The sequence below is a fragment of the Oscarella lobularis genome, chromosome 14 (genome assembly GCF_947507565.1).
Source record: "Oscarella lobularis chromosome 14, ooOscLobu1.1, whole genome shotgun sequence".
Taxonomy (NCBI): Eukaryota; Metazoa; Porifera; class Homoscleromorpha; order Homosclerophorida; family Oscarellidae; genus Oscarella; species Oscarella lobularis.
In genome coordinates, this window is record NC_089188.1 from 975,064 (window position 1) to 991,644 (window position 16,581).

The 16,581-nt window shown below is 45.4% G+C and overlaps 5 protein-coding genes across 7 annotated transcripts; all 5 read right to left on the reverse strand.

Moving 5' to 3' along the window:
- Positions 1-161: 161 nt before the first annotated feature.
- LOC136195584 (importin-5-like) lies at positions 162-5,264 on the reverse strand. 3 transcript variants are annotated; one of them, XM_065984964.1, is made up of 29 exons: positions 5,156-5,264; positions 5,024-5,101; positions 4,775-4,973; positions 4,351-4,643; positions 4,177-4,302; positions 4,052-4,127; positions 3,951-3,995; positions 3,806-3,896; positions 3,629-3,732; positions 3,450-3,574; positions 3,311-3,400; positions 3,090-3,260; positions 2,818-3,036; positions 2,681-2,761; positions 2,481-2,613; positions 2,369-2,433; positions 2,197-2,307; positions 2,094-2,139; positions 1,958-2,017; positions 1,789-1,901; positions 1,619-1,727; positions 1,474-1,559; positions 1,315-1,407; positions 1,189-1,263; positions 990-1,134; positions 917-939; positions 585-793; positions 380-524; positions 162-317 (listed from the first exon to the last, which is right to left on the reverse strand). In XM_065984964.1, exons 1-29 carry the CDS (start codon positions 5,231-5,233, stop codon positions 228-230), a joined length of 3,279 nt encoding a protein of 1,092 aa, XP_065841036.1. In that variant the 5' UTR covers positions 5,234-5,264; the 3' UTR covers positions 162-227. The 3 variants fall into 3 exon arrangements, with proteins under 3 accessions (XP_065841036.1, XP_065841037.1, XP_065841035.1); XM_065984965.1 differs by having other exon boundaries at positions 2,369-2,421; positions 3,629-3,735; XM_065984963.1 differs by having other exon boundaries at positions 3,629-3,735.
- Positions 5,265-5,491: 227 nt separating this feature from the next.
- On the reverse strand, positions 5,492-7,635 carry LOC136195477 (uncharacterized). The gene is made up of 3 exons (XM_065984801.1): positions 7,411-7,635; positions 7,137-7,348; positions 5,492-7,080 (listed from the first exon to the last, which is right to left on the reverse strand). Exons 2-3 carry the CDS (start codon positions 7,147-7,149, stop codon positions 5,492-5,494), a joined length of 1,602 nt encoding a protein of 533 aa, XP_065840873.1. The 5' UTR covers positions 7,150-7,348; positions 7,411-7,635.
- A 436-nt stretch (positions 7,636-8,071) lies between these two features.
- Positions 8,072-10,736, reverse strand: LOC136195052 (uncharacterized). The gene is made up of 4 exons (XM_065984315.1): positions 10,474-10,736; positions 10,203-10,416; positions 9,933-10,144; positions 8,072-9,876 (listed from the first exon to the last, which is right to left on the reverse strand). Exons 1-4 carry the CDS (start codon positions 10,691-10,693, stop codon positions 8,303-8,305), a joined length of 2,220 nt encoding a protein of 739 aa, XP_065840387.1. The 5' UTR covers positions 10,694-10,736; the 3' UTR covers positions 8,072-8,302.
- A 447-nt stretch (positions 10,737-11,183) lies between these two features.
- Positions 11,184-13,554, reverse strand: LOC136195478 (uncharacterized). Its single transcript, XM_065984802.1, has 4 exons — positions 13,434-13,554; positions 13,163-13,376; positions 12,886-13,097; positions 11,184-12,829 (listed from the first exon to the last, which is right to left on the reverse strand). Exons 1-4 carry the CDS (start codon positions 13,552-13,554, stop codon positions 11,283-11,285), a joined length of 2,094 nt encoding a protein of 697 aa, XP_065840874.1. The 3' UTR covers positions 11,184-11,282.
- Positions 13,555-13,899: 345 nt separating this feature from the next.
- On the reverse strand, positions 13,900-16,245 carry LOC136195155 (uncharacterized). Its single transcript, XM_065984427.1, has 2 exons — positions 15,622-16,245; positions 13,900-15,564 (listed from the first exon to the last, which is right to left on the reverse strand). The coding sequence occupies exons 1-2, from the start codon at positions 16,175-16,177 to the stop codon at positions 14,021-14,023; spliced, it is 2,100 nt and encodes a 699-aa protein (XP_065840499.1). The 5' UTR covers positions 16,178-16,245; the 3' UTR covers positions 13,900-14,020.
- Between the last annotated feature and the right edge of the window lie 336 nt (positions 16,246-16,581).

Consider the following 16,581-nt stretch of genomic DNA (forward strand, 5'->3'; position numbering starts at 1 on the left):
CGACGCTCGACGTGACGTCGAACGAACGAGCAGTTCACGTTGATTTCTTTAATAGTAAGTATCGTGTTGGGCTAGTGCTCGTTCGAACGCAATTTGCGCAGAATTCGACGATTTATTCGACGACGACGATCTGACTTGATATCACACGAAACCAGCGGAAATAATTGAATAGTGAACATTTTGTCTGTGCGCTTTTGTTGCGTTGTAGCCGTGCTAATAAAGAAAATTCATCCTTGCGCTGTCGTTGCCATGACAATAGCGTCGTGTTGGTCTTTCGTCAGATTTTGCAAACAAGCAGACCAGACCTCATTAGATCCCTAATAAAAAGAAATAAAATCCGCCCCTGATTATGTTTCCTATTTATTGCATTAGTAAGTACCTGAACTTGGGTTATGATGGCTTTTATTGTTTCTCTTATACCCTTCTTCTCTGTATCGAGAACTCCGCTGTGAAGGGCCTCGCCAAATATCGAGATAATACGCGGTAGATTCGAATTTCCCTCTCCCAAAATAATAGGATTATTACTAGTAAGGAACACTCCAGTTTCAGCCTCACATACCTATATAATAGACATGGCCTCTTACCTTGTTATCAACTGGCAAAAGTAGCTATAGACGTGTTCCGCTTCCTCGGCGTCTTCTGTGACGGGTAACCACTGAAGGAGTCGAGGCAGGATCTCGGCAAGCGGCATGATTTCTGATCGATATTGACACATCTTCACAATCGCAGATAGGGCATTGTCCATCGCATTCGTCGACGAAACCGTCGTTCGAGCGCCAGGATCGTCACAAACCTGAGACGTGCAGCATTAGGTATCAATATCACTAAGACCGTATTCTGCGAATAGAAGCCGCCTAAGAAAACGAGTGCTGTGGCTTCTATTCAACGAATACGGTACATAAGAGACAGATAGTACCTGACACAGCAGGGGAAGAGCATCTAAAAAACGCACATACAATATCAAATATCTAGTATTTGTCTAAAATTACCAATGCAAGCCTGTTGAAAGGTTTTCCCGGAATGCTGGGCCATAAGACCGCAACCGTACGCCGCTGCTTGACGCACCTCTGCGTTTTCGTCTGTAATGAAACTCAGTAGAGGACGAAGAAAGTACTCTTGATAATCAGCCGCATTCTAATAATAGAAAATAAAGATAAATAGAAAGCGGAACGTTGTAGTTGTACGCACGGGGCCAGTAAATTCCAACACGTCGTCAAAAACGCAAAGAGACCATTGGTGTTCCGACGGCGTACGATCAGGACCCTGATAAAAACGATCACCCAAGTAAATGTAATAGTGAATAAGGCCTCTTACCAGCATAACGCTGAAGAAGGAGCAAAGCGAATTGAAATAAGGCAATACAGCTTCGCGATGGATTCTGAAGAGAGAATGAATAACTTCTGAAACCTTAGAGTCGAAAAAGAGAAATTTTATACAGTATGTTATTTATTAATTAACGAATTTTCACATTACCTGATTCAATACCAATTCATTTGTTTCTCCCTCGCATATGAGATCTTCTTCGACTCCTTCGTCGTAGTCTTCGTCTTTTCGTTTTTCTGTTTTCCGTGAAGATCAATTATTAGCAAATTCCTACTAACTTTTCACCGTTGGCCACCTTTTATGTCATTTTCCGATTTGAAGTGTTCTTGTAGGCGATCGTACAATATCCTGATTATAGAATTCATTACTTCGCCGTCTACTCCAGCTCCAACGATATCTATACACTGGGGACGCGAAATCAATACTTATAGTATAATTAAATCTATACAATCGAAATCAACTCACGGCACAGAACGATTGAAAGAACGAAACAAGGACATCCTTGTCCGGTTCAGTTTGCATGCATTCGATCAATTTCGGCCAAAAGGTGGCCCACAATTGTTGCAGCACCGCAGGACCTTAGGAAAGAAAATAAATAAATAATTCCTTTTTCAATGCCTCTGTCTTAGCACACCTTTCGATTTTACGCACGTCAGAAGAAAGGGCAGAGAGTCGGCAGCAGCCGTTCGAACGCGTATTTCAGCCCATTAAAGAACCAATCAGAGACAGATAAGGCTATTAATTAACTTATATACAATAGAAAAAGATATCTTCGTGCAAAATGAACTTGAGATGATCAACCATCAAGGGAGCAACCTGGAGCAAGAGAGACAATCGAACCAAACACACAGGAAAGGCTGCCTAACTTTTTACCTCGTCCAAATACGTAGCAAATTCTTCTCCAACGTCACGTGCATAACAAACGAGCAGCTGAAACGCCGTCGCCTTGTCTTCCAACGAGGCGGTCTTGATTCCGAATTTTGTCTAGGTAAAATAATCAACCGTCAGTCAAAACTCATGGATGAGTGAGTCTGTCACGTGGTACCTGATCGGCAAGTGTGACGCATTCCCAGTCATTATCTATCTCCTGATCATCATCTAAAAAGAAATCTAGATTAATATGACTTATTTGTTGTGTTGACGTTGATTTGATTGACCGTCAAACACCGTCACTTCGGGTTCTATTTTCGCCGCCGCGAGAATGGGAGGCATGACGATGGGCAAATAGGGTAGGAAATCCTTTCCGAGAATTTTGCACATGCGAGCCCACGCCTGTATCAAGTAGGAGGACTAGAGAAAAAAAGTAAACAAGTCAAACGCTATTTAGGAAAGACAGCAGATTAGGATTATTTGTTACCAGAACGTCGTCTTGCTTTCCCTCCTCCGAACTCTGCGTTTTCATCAACAAGTCCATCACTTCGCTAGCATCTCCCAAGAACTACAATAAAAAATAATTCAAAAATATCGATTCTACTAATAATCAATTATTATTACCTTCTCCTTTCCCACGCCCAGTCCGATCAACGATATGCACTCGATCGTTCTCCCCTTCAACATGCTATGCTCTTCGGCGCCCAGGTGTTTCAGCAAATCCTTTAGACCGGGTATGAAATAATCGTAATAGGGAATGAACTCTTCCTCGGCTCCGTCCGCGACCGTGGCGAGAGTCGTCATGACCTGTTCCAAAGCGAATTTGGAACCTCGTTCGACAAACTGCCAAAGATATATACACATATATATATATCTATTGATTATTTCTTTTTTACTTCTCGCAGTTTATTCGATAAGATAACCTGCAGTTTCGTCAGAAGGACGTGAAGGTACGGAAGGAGAATTTTCTGAGGACAGCCTTCGACGAAATTGACAATGGCCGCCAATCCGTGCGCCACAACGCGACCGCTCGAATCGTCAAGACTGCTCATCAAGACAGGAAGAACCTATAAGGATACAAATGAAAATTAAGAATACACACACGACTCTATCCTGCCTTAGTGTGAAATTTCTTTTGGAATGACGACGAGAAGTCCGTTGCCATTTGACCGATCGCCTGGCAACAGGCGTAGCGAACTCGGGGATGCTAGACACATCGATTAGAATAAGTTATGTTCATTGGAGTCAGCGCGTACTGGATCACTGAAATAGGGCAATATGCCATCGACAAGCTGAGGTAGGAGTACTTCCATTTGAGCGTGACAACCCTCGCCCACCGCCGACAAGGCCATGAGGCCCGCGTGACGGTAACGCCAATCACCTGTAAAACAATATAAGGGCATCTGCATTACAAAATCTATAGGAGTCTACTCACTGTGACAAAGCATTTGGGACACTGCAGGCGTTACGTGAGGCAAGATAGCCTTTCCTCCCAAAGCGCACGCAAGACGATCGAGGCTAGTCTCGCCGACTACAGCACTACTAAAAGTAACAAAGAAATACATGCATGCATACATACAACTTCATTGGTTATTTCAAACTATTTAATTACCTATCGTCATCTTCGTCGTTTATACTTTCTTCTTTGCTCCACGCTTCCAAGTTGTCGTCGAGATCGACCATGAACGCCAATGCTTGCTGAACTATAGAATCAAAATCATTCATTCTCAGATAGAAGCGTTTTTTAAACGTAATACCTATAGGCTCGATGTATTTGTGGTGCTTTCGAACCCTCGCAGGAACTGGTGCAAAAGAGGAATTAGACAGCACATTCATCTATATACTCTTAGCAACCGACCTTCTTCTGTCAAACTCACAATGAACTCAAATCCAAGATGACGCCACGAATCCTCCAACTCATTCGTACCACAAATCTAACATCATAAAACGTCAATATAAATAAATTGGTATCGAGGTTCTTGCCTTTAGCATCAAATCGAAACATTGAGGCACAAACGGTCGCAGGACTTTCGGCGAATTTTCAGCTAATTCAATAAAACTCTTCATCACTTCATCATCCTCTTGAACAACGGCACTCTTCTCGATAATCTAATATAAAGTGAATTAGTAAATATTTAATTGCTTTCTTTTTCCTACTTGCAGAGCAGCGGGAATCAGTTCGGCGAATTGAACTTGCATTTGATGATCTTCGAGCGAATTGACGAAAGAGACCCACGTTTGAACGGCCATCTGCTGGACTTCGTCGTTCTTCTTATCCATGGCCTTCCAAAGAATCTCCTTCACGACGAGACGATAGCGCGCCTCCTGCTCGCCGAAAATGCCCGGGAAATTGTTTAGAATTCGCAAGGAGCACAGATTCAAATTTAGTACGTCCGACTTGGACGACTCGAAGAGGAACGTCAGAACTTCTTGCCAAGGATTCTCAAACTCTAAAAACATAGACAATAAATACAATACCAATTAAGATAACCAATTATACGAATTTAGTATAGTAAACAAAGCCTCATAGTGTTTATAGTCTAAGTACAGATGCTACTGTTAGTGTATCTCCAAATATTACCCTGTGAGCATCTTGCCCATTCTGCAATGGCATCGCTCAATTTCATTCGTATCCCTTTGTCTTCTTCGATTTGGACTCGGGCTAGAAGTGCTGCTCTGACGGCGTTCATCACGTTGGGGTCGATTGGCGAGCCTTCGTCGTTCTCTTTCATTACGACTAGAGCGATTTTTCGAAGGAGAACCGCCGAAAGTTGTCGGATCTGCACGCGAGGCGATATTTTCGTGCGATTTGCTGCGAATTGTTTTTCACCTTGTTGTCTCCGTCGCCGCAAAGAGACTTTACGAGCCCGCCGAGTCGAAGGGAGGTCGGTAGACCGTTGTAGGCGCTCTAAATCGACAGGGTTCCCGAAGTGGAGCCCCAATCGACCATTCGTTCGCTCACCTCCGCAGCTTCTCGCACTTGGTTGTCATCGGTAAGTAGTTGGTGTAGAAGCTGATCGAAATGAACGCTCAGATCCATTGGTAGTTTCGTACGCCACGTTGTGCAAAGGATGCGCTCCCGGATACCAAGTGGGTAGTATTTGCATCATAGATAGATGATATTGAAGGAGAATATTCCTCCACGAGATTTTTCAGATACAACACAATCAACCACAAATACAGTAAGTACATGCAGTACAATCAGAACAAAACAAGACTAGGTAAATTAGGACAAAAATCATTGTCACATACAACACACACGTAAGGGCTTCACACACACAAAGATATTACACATAAGCTAGCTAGCTGGGTAAGGTCCGACAGATTGACGAGCCTGTTCAGCGGGTTCTATTGCCTTGGCATCCTCACAAGCCGTCTGAATGAGTGGCAGAGCTTCGAAAAACTTAAACGGAAGCAGCGGCAACAGTTTCTGCACGTGTTCTCTCTCCGTTGCAGTATGTACTAAAGCATTCTTCAGTGCAACTATTATGCTTCTGCACACATCGCGATGATTGAACTTCTTTGGAAGATGATCTTTCAATACTGAATACTTCTTGGAAATCCCTTGAACCTTGCGAAGGACGCATTCCTCCAACTCCTCGATATAATCACATAACGCGCAGTTTTTTAAATCGTCCACAGAAAGCCCCGCGTTCTTGCACTGTTCGACAATATCATCGAGAGGCTTATTCAAAGGAGATCGAGCATCATTGGCGTTTCCCGCATCAATTTCGTTAATGAGACGTTCCCCAAAATCCAACATGACGGAGCGAAATAGATGATAGGAGAGATGGCTCTTGAGGGTTTCCAGAAATAAAGTAGCCTTTTCAGCGAGAACCCCAGATGATGAGATAGCAGAGGTAACGAAAGTCTGAAATGGAACATGAGCCACATAGACGTGCTGTTCTTTCGGCGTCAACGCGCTCTCTCCTTCTGCTTCGTCAACCTCCAACGAAGCGGTCTGAATTGGTCTCAAAAACGGCTCTAAATGCTTATACAAGCCCTCAACTCTCCAATAAAGCGCGGATCTTGGAACGCCCTGAAAATCAAGCGCCACGCTTCGTAGGAGCAGTCGGTCGCTGATGTCAAGATCTTGCAGCAAAGGCAAAGTCTCTGCCCAAAGTTCCTCCGCAATTTTCTCTTCAATTTCGCCGAAACAGAACTCTCTGACAAAGTCGATACGAGCAGCCGGCTTCCTCTTGGAGAACCTGTCCATAAGATGGATCAATAGCGCTGGAGAGCGACAGCAGAAATTCTTTATTTCCTTTTCCAAAGAAAGGTTCGGCAAGGAATCGCACAACGCGTCAAGCGCTACGGTGGAAACACTGCAAGGAAGATCCAATCGATAAACAGTGATATCCATGGGAAAATGATGAATATTTATCAGAGCTGACATCATGCATGACCCGGTTACAGCAAAGCGGACTTTGTGAGGCTGTCCATCCTCTTTGTAGTCGACAAGATTTTTATAGACCCATCTCATGTTGGACACCTTTTCCTGGTCAAGACCTCCGTCCTTTGCCGGCCAAAAGAAAAACCGTTGCACTTCATCAATAAGGATGAAGAGAGGCTGTTCTGATCCAGCTGTCAGAGCTTTTAAGCCTTCTAAGAGATCATCGAGATAGGCGCCCCCGCTGTTACGTCCCAGAAAGTCTCTATAATCAGCGTCGTTTCTGATAGTGGATAGATGGGGAAGCCTGACGTGCAGCTCTTGGGCCAGACGGTTCATATCCTTAAGTATGTCCACCATCAAATGATCAGGAGTTGAACAATTCAGCTCGTCAAGCTTCAGTTTCCAAATTATTGCCGGGTAATTTGAATTGACCCCATACTTTGGGTGTTTTTTGATGAGGCCCGGCAAAACGACGTTCAACCACGTTGATTTTCCTTTTATAATTGTAAGAGTAACTACACTACGTTCAACATAAAAAATTGACAATTACCTGATTTTATCATCCCGTTTATCGTGAGGACTGAGGACACACTTCTTGTGATATCGAAATTTATCCAACGCTCTGTCTTCTCAATCAAATCGCCGCATTGAACGAGACTGCGTGAAGACTCGACACAGATTCGCGTGAATTCCTTCTCTTTATCAACGCGGACGTCACGAATTTTGCTCAAACGAGCTCGGCAGCGATCAGGTAACGATAACCTGTAGACAAACAGATAGTCACCAACAGGTCCTCCTCGTACAACGTAAGGGATCCCACGTGCCTTGACCATTCACGCGACACGTGCGAACGATGCTGAGTCACGCGCGTCGCGAGAGGAGCTGATTCTCTTTGGGATACGATTTCTGAAGTCGTCGAAGATTTTTTGCGAGGCAGCTCGAAGACGACGAGGTCGGCCTTGTCAAAGACGGCAGACTTGACTGAAACGGTTGGATGTCTTTTGTCGACAAAGCGATTCTCTGTGCCGTGAAACTTGACTACGAATAAGAGAGACGTTGAAAGGTAAGAGGGAAGGCGTGCGTTGCTTCGCTTGCCTTCAGAGAGGGTGACTGTCTCGCATTAGGATCGATTTTGTGCAAGACGCCCTCGAAGCGTTCCTGCGACTTCGATATCACGCTCATTCGACTTCCTAGACAGTCGCTGAGCCCGCTCATGCTTAGCCTTGCAGAGAAATTCCCGAAATGGTGCCGATCGTTGTACCACGTGGTTGTAGTTCTACTGTACCTGTCCCGGATGCCCAAGTCATCAAGGTCTCTCGTACCATAGATTGCCCGTGGCCTTCAGGGGCCTAAATAATATTGACACTGAGGCACAAACGGTAGAGATACTTTCGGCCAATTCAATAAAAACTCTTCGTCTCTTAGTCATCCTCTCACTCTTGATAACTTTGTGCAAAGATGTGCTACCGCCTCCCGGATACCAAGTGAGATGCAAAAGAGAAAGACCCTTTATTGGCATCATAGATATCGGAGGAGCATATAAGGCTCTGCGGAGGAAGCTCGGTTCCTCCACGATATCAACACAAATCTAGGACAAACCCAGTAACTACCAATAAACGTAAGTACAGTACAATCAGAGCAAACCAAGACTAGGTAAATTAGAACGAAATCATTGTCACATACAACACACACGTAAGGGCATCACACAAAAAGATATTACGGGTAAGGTCCGACGGATTGACGAGCCTGTTCAGCGGGTTCTATTGCCTTGGCATCCTCACAAGCCGTCTGAATGAGTGGCAGAGCTTCGAAAAACTTAAACGGAAACAGCGGCAACAGTTTCTGAACGTGTTCTCTCTCCGTTGCAGTATGTACTAAAGCATTCTTCAGTGCAACTATTATGCTTCTGCACACATCGCGATGATTCAACTTCTTTGGGAGATGATCTTTCAACACTGAATACTTCTTGGAAATCCCTTGAACCTTGCGAAGGACGCATTTCTCCAACTCCCCGATATAATCACATAACGCGCAGTTTTTTAAATCGTCCAAAGAAAGCCCCGCGTTCTTGCACTGTTCGACAATATCATCGAGAGGCTTATTCAAAGGAGATCCAGCATCATTGGCGTTTCCCGCATCAATTTCGTTAATGAGACGTTCCCCAAAATCCAACATGACGGAGCGAAATAGATGATAGAAGAGATCGTTCTTGCATGTGTCTCGAAATAAAGTAGGCGATTCAGCGAGAACCCCAGATGATGAGATAGCAGAGGTAACGAAAGCCTGAAATGGAATATATGCCACATAGACGTTCTGTTCTTTCGGCGTCGACGCGCTCTCTCCTTCTGATTCGTCAACCTCCAACGAAACGGTCCGAATCGGTCTAAAAAACGGCTCTAAATGCTTATACAAGCCCTCGAAAACTCTCCTATTGTATAGCGCGGATCTTGGAACGCCTTGAAAATCAAGCCCCACGCTTCGTAGCAGCAATCGCTCGTTGATGTCAAGATCTTGCAGGAAAGGAAAAGTCTCTGCCCAAAGTTCCGCCGCAATTTCCCTCTCAATTTCGTCGAAGCAGAACTCTCTGACAGACTCGATACAAGCAACTTGGGAGAACTTGTCCATAAGATGAATCAATAGCGCTGGAGAGCGACTGCAGAAATTTTTTATTTCTTTTTCCAAAGAAAGGCTTGGCAAGGAATCGCACAATGCGTTGAGCGCTACGGTGGGAACACTGCAAGGAAGATCCAATTGATAAACAGTGATATTCGTCCTATTTGTGGGACATTGAGGAATATTCACCAGACCTGATATCATGCATGACCCGGTTACAGCAAAGCGGACTTTGTGAGGCTCTCCATAGGTGATAAGATTTTTATAGATCCATCTCATGGTGGACACCTTTTCCTTGTCACCGTCCTTTGCCGGCCAAAAGAAAAACCGTTGCACTTCATCAATAAGGATGAAGAGAGGCTGTTCTGATCCAGCTGTCAGAGCTTTTAAGCCTTTTAAGAGATCTATTAGATAGGCGCCAACGCTGCTCCGTCCCAGAAAGTTTTTATAATCAGCTGAGTTTCTGATAGTGGATCGAGAGGGAAGCCTGACGTGCAGCTCTTCAGCCAGACGATTCATTTCCCGAATTATGTCCACCATCAAGTGATCAGGAGTGAAACAATTCAGCTTCTCAAGATTCAGTTTCCAAATTATTGCCGGGTGATTCGAATTGACTCCATACTTTGGGTGTTTTTTGATGAGACCCGGCAAAACAGCGTTCAACCACGTTGATTTTCCTTTTACATTTGTAAGAGTAACTACACTACGTTCAACATAAAAAATTGACAATTACCTGATTTTATCATCCCGTTTATCGTGAGGACTGAGGAAAAACTTCTTGTGATATCGAAATTTATCCAACGCTCTGTCTTCTCAATCAAATCGCCGCGTTGGACGAGACTGCGTGAAGACCCAACACAGATTCGCGTGAATTCCTTCTCTTTATCAACGCGGACGTCACGAATTTTGCTCAAACGAGCTCGGCAGCGATCGGGTAACAATAACCTGTAGACAAACAGATAGTCACCAACTCTTCATACAACGTAAAAGGGATCCCACGTGCCTTGACCAACATTCACGCGACACGTGCGAACGATGCTGAGTCAGCGTTGCAAGAGGAGCTGATTTTCTTGGGGATACGATTTTTGGGGTTTTCGAAGTGTTTTCGCGAAGCGACTCGAAGACGACGAGGTCGGCCTTGTCAAAGACGGCATATTTGACTAAAACGGTTGGATGTCCTTCGTCGACAATGCGATCCTCTGTGCCGTGAAACTTGACTACGAATAAGAGAGACGTTGAAAGGTAAGAGGAACGGCGTGCGGTGCTTCGCTTGCCTTCAGAGAGGGTCACTGTCTGCGCATTGGGATCGATTGCGTGTAAGACGCCCTCGAAGCGTTCCTGCGTCTTCGAGATTACGCTCATTCGACTTCCTAGAATGCCGTCGCGCGCCCGATTCATTACGCCGGCGATTAGAAGGTTTTTTCGTAGAGAGGGACTACAGCGGCATCGTTGGCATTGCGCAACCTTTTCGAGAGAGATCTGCAGCACGTCCATTCGACTCTCGTGGCACGCTGCGCTCGTGGATGAGTCGGAATGAGACCTTGACCCCTTGCGGAGTGCCGATCGTTGTGGCTGCACACCAAATCTAAATTTAGGCTGTCCCGGATGCCTGAGTCATTTCCGACGAATCCGTGGCCTTCAGACTGGGGCCTAAACAATTATACTGACACTGAGGCACAAACAGTCGAGATAATCTCGGCGAATATTCGGCTAGTTCAATAAAACTTTTCGTCTCACTCCTGACAACGTTGTGCAAAGCTAGATGTGCTCCCGCCTCCCGGATACCAAGAGGGAGGCAAAAGAGAAAGACTATGTATTGGCATCATAGATATCGGAGGAGTATTATTTGCGGAGGAATCCCGTTCCTCCACGAAATTGTTCAGATACAACACAATCAACAAACACAGTAGTCTAACTACAAAAAAACCGTGAGTACATGCCGTACAATCAGAGCAAAACAAGACTAGGTAAATGAGGACAAAAATCACTGTCACACACACAACAAACACGTAAGGGCATCACACAAAAAGATATTACACATAAGGGTAAGGTCCGACGGATTGACGAGCCTGTTCAGCGGGTTCTATTGCCTTGGCATATCCTCACAAGCCGTCTGAATGAGTGGCAGAGCTTCGAAAAACTTAAACGGAAGCAGCACCAACAGTTTCTGCACGTGTTCTCTCTCCGTTGCAGTATGTACTAAAGCATTCTTCAGTGAAACTATTATGCTTCTGCACACATCGCGATGATTGAACTTCTTTGGAAGATGATCTTTCAATACTGAAATTCCTTGAACCTTGCGAAGGACGCATTTCTCCAACTCCTTGATATAATCACATAACGCGCAGTTTTTTAAATCGTCCAAAGAAAGCCCCGCGTTCTTGCACTGTTCGACAATATCATCAAGAGGCTTATTCAAAGGAGATCCAGCATCATTGGCGTTTCCCGCATTAATTTCGTTAATGAGACATTCCCCAAAATCCAACACGACGGAGCGAAATAGATGATAGAAGAGATCGTTCTTGCAGGCGCCTAGAAATAAAAGAGGCATTTCAGGGAGAAGCCCAGACGATGAGATAGCAGAGGTAACGAAAGCCTGAAACGGAATATATGCCACATAGACGTGCTGTTCTTCCGGCGTCGACGCGCTCTCTCCTTCTGCTTCGTCAACCTCCAACGAAACGGTCCGAATCGGTCTCAAAAACGGCTCTAAATGCTTATACAAGCCCTTGAAAACTCTCCCATTGTATAGCGCGGATCTTGGAACGCCTTGAAAATCAAGCCCCACGCTTCGGAGCAGCAATCGCTCGTTGATGTCAAGATCTTGCAGGAAAGGGAACGTCTCTGCCCAAAGTTCCGCCGCAATTTCCTTCTCAATTTCGTCAAAGCAGAACTCTCTGACAGACTCGATAGAAGCAGCTGTCTTTTTCTGGAGGTAGAACTTCTCCATAAGATGGATCATTAGCGCTGGAGAGCGACTGCAGAAATTCTTTATTTCCTTTTCCAAAGAAGGGCTTGATAAGGAAACGCGCAATTCGTTGAGCGCTACGGTGGGAACACTGCAAGGAAGATCCAATTGATAAACAGTGATATTCTTCCCATTTGTGGGACATTGATGAATATTCATCAGAGCTGACATCATGCATGACCCGGTTACAGCAAAGCGGACTTTGTGAGGCTGTCCAGGCTCTACAAAGGTGACAAGACTTTTATAGACTCTTCTCATGGTAGACACCTTTTCCTGGTCAAGACCTCCGTCCTTTGCCGGCCAAAAGAAAAACCGTTGCACTTCATCAATAAGGATGAAGAGAGGCTGTTCTGATCCAGCTGTCAGAGCTTTTAAGCCTTTTAAGAGATCCATTAGATAAGCGCCCCCGCTGTTACGTCCCAGAAAACTTTTATAATCAGCTGGGTTTCTGATAGTGGATCGATCAGGAAGCTTGATATGCAGCTGTTTGGCCAGATCGTTCATTTCCTGAATTATGCCCACCATCAAACAATCAGGAGTGAAACAATTCAGCTTATCAAGATTCAGTTTCCAAATTATTGCCGGGTGATTTGAATCGACCCCATACTTTGGGTGTTTTTTGATGAGGCCCGGCAAAACAGCGTTCAACCACGTTGATTTTCCTTTTATAATTGTAAGAGTAACTACACTACGTTCAACATTAAAAATTGACAATTACCTGATTTTATCATCCCGTTTATAGTGAGGACTGAGGACAAACCTCTTGTGATATCGAAATTTATCCAACGCTCAGTCTTCTCAATCAAATCGCCGCATTGAACGAGACTGCGTGAAGACCCAACACAGATTCGCGTGAATTCCTTCTCTTTGTCAACGCGGACGTCACGAATTTTGCTCAAACGAGTTCGGCAGCGATCGGGTAACGATAACCTGTAGACAAGCAGATAGTCACCACCAACAGGTCCTCCTCGTACAACGTAAGGGATCCCACGTGCCTCGACCATTCACGCGACACGTGCGAACGATGCTGAGTCACGAGCGTCGCGAGAGGAGCTGATTCTCTTGGGGATACGATTTCTGAAGTCGTCGAAGATTTTTTGCGAGGCGGCTCGAAGACGACGAGGTCGGCCTTGTCAAAGACGGCAGACTTGACTGAAACGGTTGGATGTCTTTTGTCGACAAAGCGATTCTCTGTGCCGTGGAACTTGACTACGAATAAGAGAGACGTTGAAAGGTGAGAGGGAAGGCGTGCGGTGCTTCGCTTGCCTTCGGAGAGGGTCACCGTCTTCGCATTAGGATCGATTTGGCGTAAGACGCCATCGAAGCGTTCCTGCGACTTCGATATCACGCTTATTCGACTTCCTACACGGTCGCTGAGACTGCTCATGCTTATCCTTGCGGAGAAATGCCCGAAATGGTGCCGATCGTTGTACCACGTGGTGGTTGTTCAACTGTGGGCTGTCCCGGATGCATGAGTCAAGCAAGGCTCTCTCGCACGTTCCTGGGCGGGCCGAAATAACATTGACACTGAGGCACAAACGGTCGAGATACTTTCGGTGAATGTTCAGCTCTTCGTCATCCTCTCACTCTGACCACGTTGTGCATGCAAAGGATGCCCGGATACCAAGTGGGTCCCACAATTTGCTCTGTGGAGGAATCCCGTTCCTCCGCGAAATTGTTTAGATACAACACAATCAACAAACACAGTAGTCTAACTACAAAAAACGTGAGTACATGCAGTACAAAACAAGACAAGGGAAATTAGGACAAAAATCATTGTCACACACACGTAAGGGCATCACACAAAAAGATATTACACATAAGGGTCAGGTCCGACGGATGTTCAGCGGGTTCTATTGCCTTATCACATCCTCACAAGCCGTCTGAATGAGTGGCAGAGCTTCGAAAAACTTAAACGGAAGCAGCGGCAACAGTTTCTGCACGTGTTCTCTCTCCGTCGCAGTATGTACTAAAGCATTCTTCAGTGAAACTATTATGCTTCTGCACACATCGCGATGATTGAACTTCTTTGGGAGATGATCTTTCAACACTGAATACTTCGTGGAAATGCCTTGAACCTTGCGAAGGCCGCATTCCTCCAACTCCCCGATATAATCGCATAACGCGCAGTTTTTTAAATCGTCCAAAGAAAGCCCCGCGCTCTTGCACTGTTCGACAATATCATCGAGAGGCTTATTCAAAGGAGATCCGGTATCATTGGCGTTTCCCGCATCAATTTCGTTAATGAGACATTCCCCAAAATCCAACATGACGGAGCGAAATAGATGATAGAAGAGATCGTCCTTGACGGTGCCTAGATACACAAAAGCCGTTTTAGGGAGAATCCCAGATGATGAGATAGCAGAGGTAACGAAAGCCTGAAATGGAACACATGCCACATAGACGTGCTCTTCTTTCGGCGTCGACGCGCTCTCTCCTTCCTCCAACGAAACGGTCCGAACCGGCCTCAAAAACGGCTCTAAATGCTTATACAAGCCCTCAAAAATTACACTATTGTATAGCGCGGATCTTGGAACGCCTTGAAAATCAAGTCCCACGCTTCGCAGCAGCAATCGCTCGTTGATGTCAAGATCTTGTAGGAAAGGGAAATTCCTTGCCCAAAGTTTCGCCGCAATTTCTCCCTCAATTTCGTCGAAGCAGAACTTGCTGACAGGGTCGATGCAAGCAGCGGCCTTTTTCTGGAAGTAGAACTTGTCCATAAGATGGATCATTAGCGCTGGAGAGCGACTGCAGAAATTCATTACTTCCTTCTCCAAAGGGCTTGGTAAGGGATTGCACAACGCGTTGAGCGCTATGGCGGGAACACTGCAAGGAAGATCCAATTGATAAATAGTGATATCCGTCCCTCTTGTGGGACAGTGATGAATATTCACCAGAGCTGACATCATGCATGACCCGGTTACAGCAAAGCGGACTTTGTAAGGCTCTCCAGGCTCTCCAAAGGTGACAAGATTTTTATAGACCCATCTCATGTCGGACACCTTTTCCTGGTCAAGACCTCCCTCCTTTGCCGGCCAAAAGAAAAACCGTTGCACTTCATCAATAAGGATGAAGAGAGGATGCTCTGACTCAGCTGTCAGAGCTTCTAAGCCTTTTAAGAGATCCATTAGATAGTCTCTCCCGCTGTGACGTTCCAGAAAACTTTTATAATCATCTGCATTTCTGATAGTGGATCGATGGGGAAGCTTGACGCGCAGCATTTCGGCCAGTTTGTTCATATCCACAATTATGTCCACCATCAAGTGACCAGGAGTGGAACAATCCAGCTTCTCAAGATTCAGTTTCCAAATTATTGCCGGGTGATTTGAATCGACCCCATACTTTGGGTGTTTTTTGATGAGGCCCGGCAAAACGACGTTCAACCACGTCGATTTTCCTTTTATAATTGTAAAAGTAACTACACTACGTTCAACATTAAAAATTTGACAATTACCTGATTTGATCATCCCGTTTATAGTGAGGACTGACGACAAACCTATCGTGGCATCGAAATTTATCCAATTCTCTGTCTTCTCAATCAAATCGCCGCATTGAACGAGACTGCGTGAAGACCCAACACAGATTCGCGTGAATTCCTTCTCTTTATCAACGCGGACGTCACGAATTTTGCTCAAACGAGCTCGGCAGCGATCGGATAACGATAACCTGTAGACAAACACATAGTCACCAACAGGTCCTTCTCGTACAACGTAAGGGGATCCCACGTGCCTTGAGCAAGATTCCCGCGACACGTGCGAACGATGCTGAGTCAGCGTTGCAAGAGGAGCTGGGATTTCTGCAGTCTTCGAAGTTTTTTCGCGAGGCGGCTCAAAGTCGATGACGACGAGGTCGGCCTTGTCAAAGACGGCGTATTTGACTGAAACGGTCGGATGTCCTTCGTCGACAAAGCGATTTTCTGTGCCGTGAAATTTGACTGCGAATAAGAGAGACGTTGAAAGATAAGGGGGACGGCGTGCGCTGCTTCGCTTGCCTTCAGAGAGGGTCACCATCTTCGCATTAGGATCGATTGCGCGTAAGATGCCCTCGAAGCGTTCCTGCGACTTCGAGATCACGCTCATTCGTCTTCCTAGACAGTCGCTGAGCGCGCTCATGCTTAGCCTTGCGAATCACGAAATGGCGAAGGGAAAGCACGTTTGTGCTTGTTGTAATTTAGGCTGTCCCGGATGCTTGAGTCAGACCTCACACGTGACTGTGGCAAAAAGGGTGTGGCCTTCAGACTGAGTAGAAACGGTCGATATACTTTCGGCGAATTTTTCTTCATCGTTTTGTCATCCTCTTGAACAAATTGACTTGGACGACTCGAAGAGAAACGTCAGAACTTCTGCCAAGGGTTGTTAAACTCTAGACAACGAACTTAGTGTATATACATGACTTAGCATATGCGGCTCTGTGG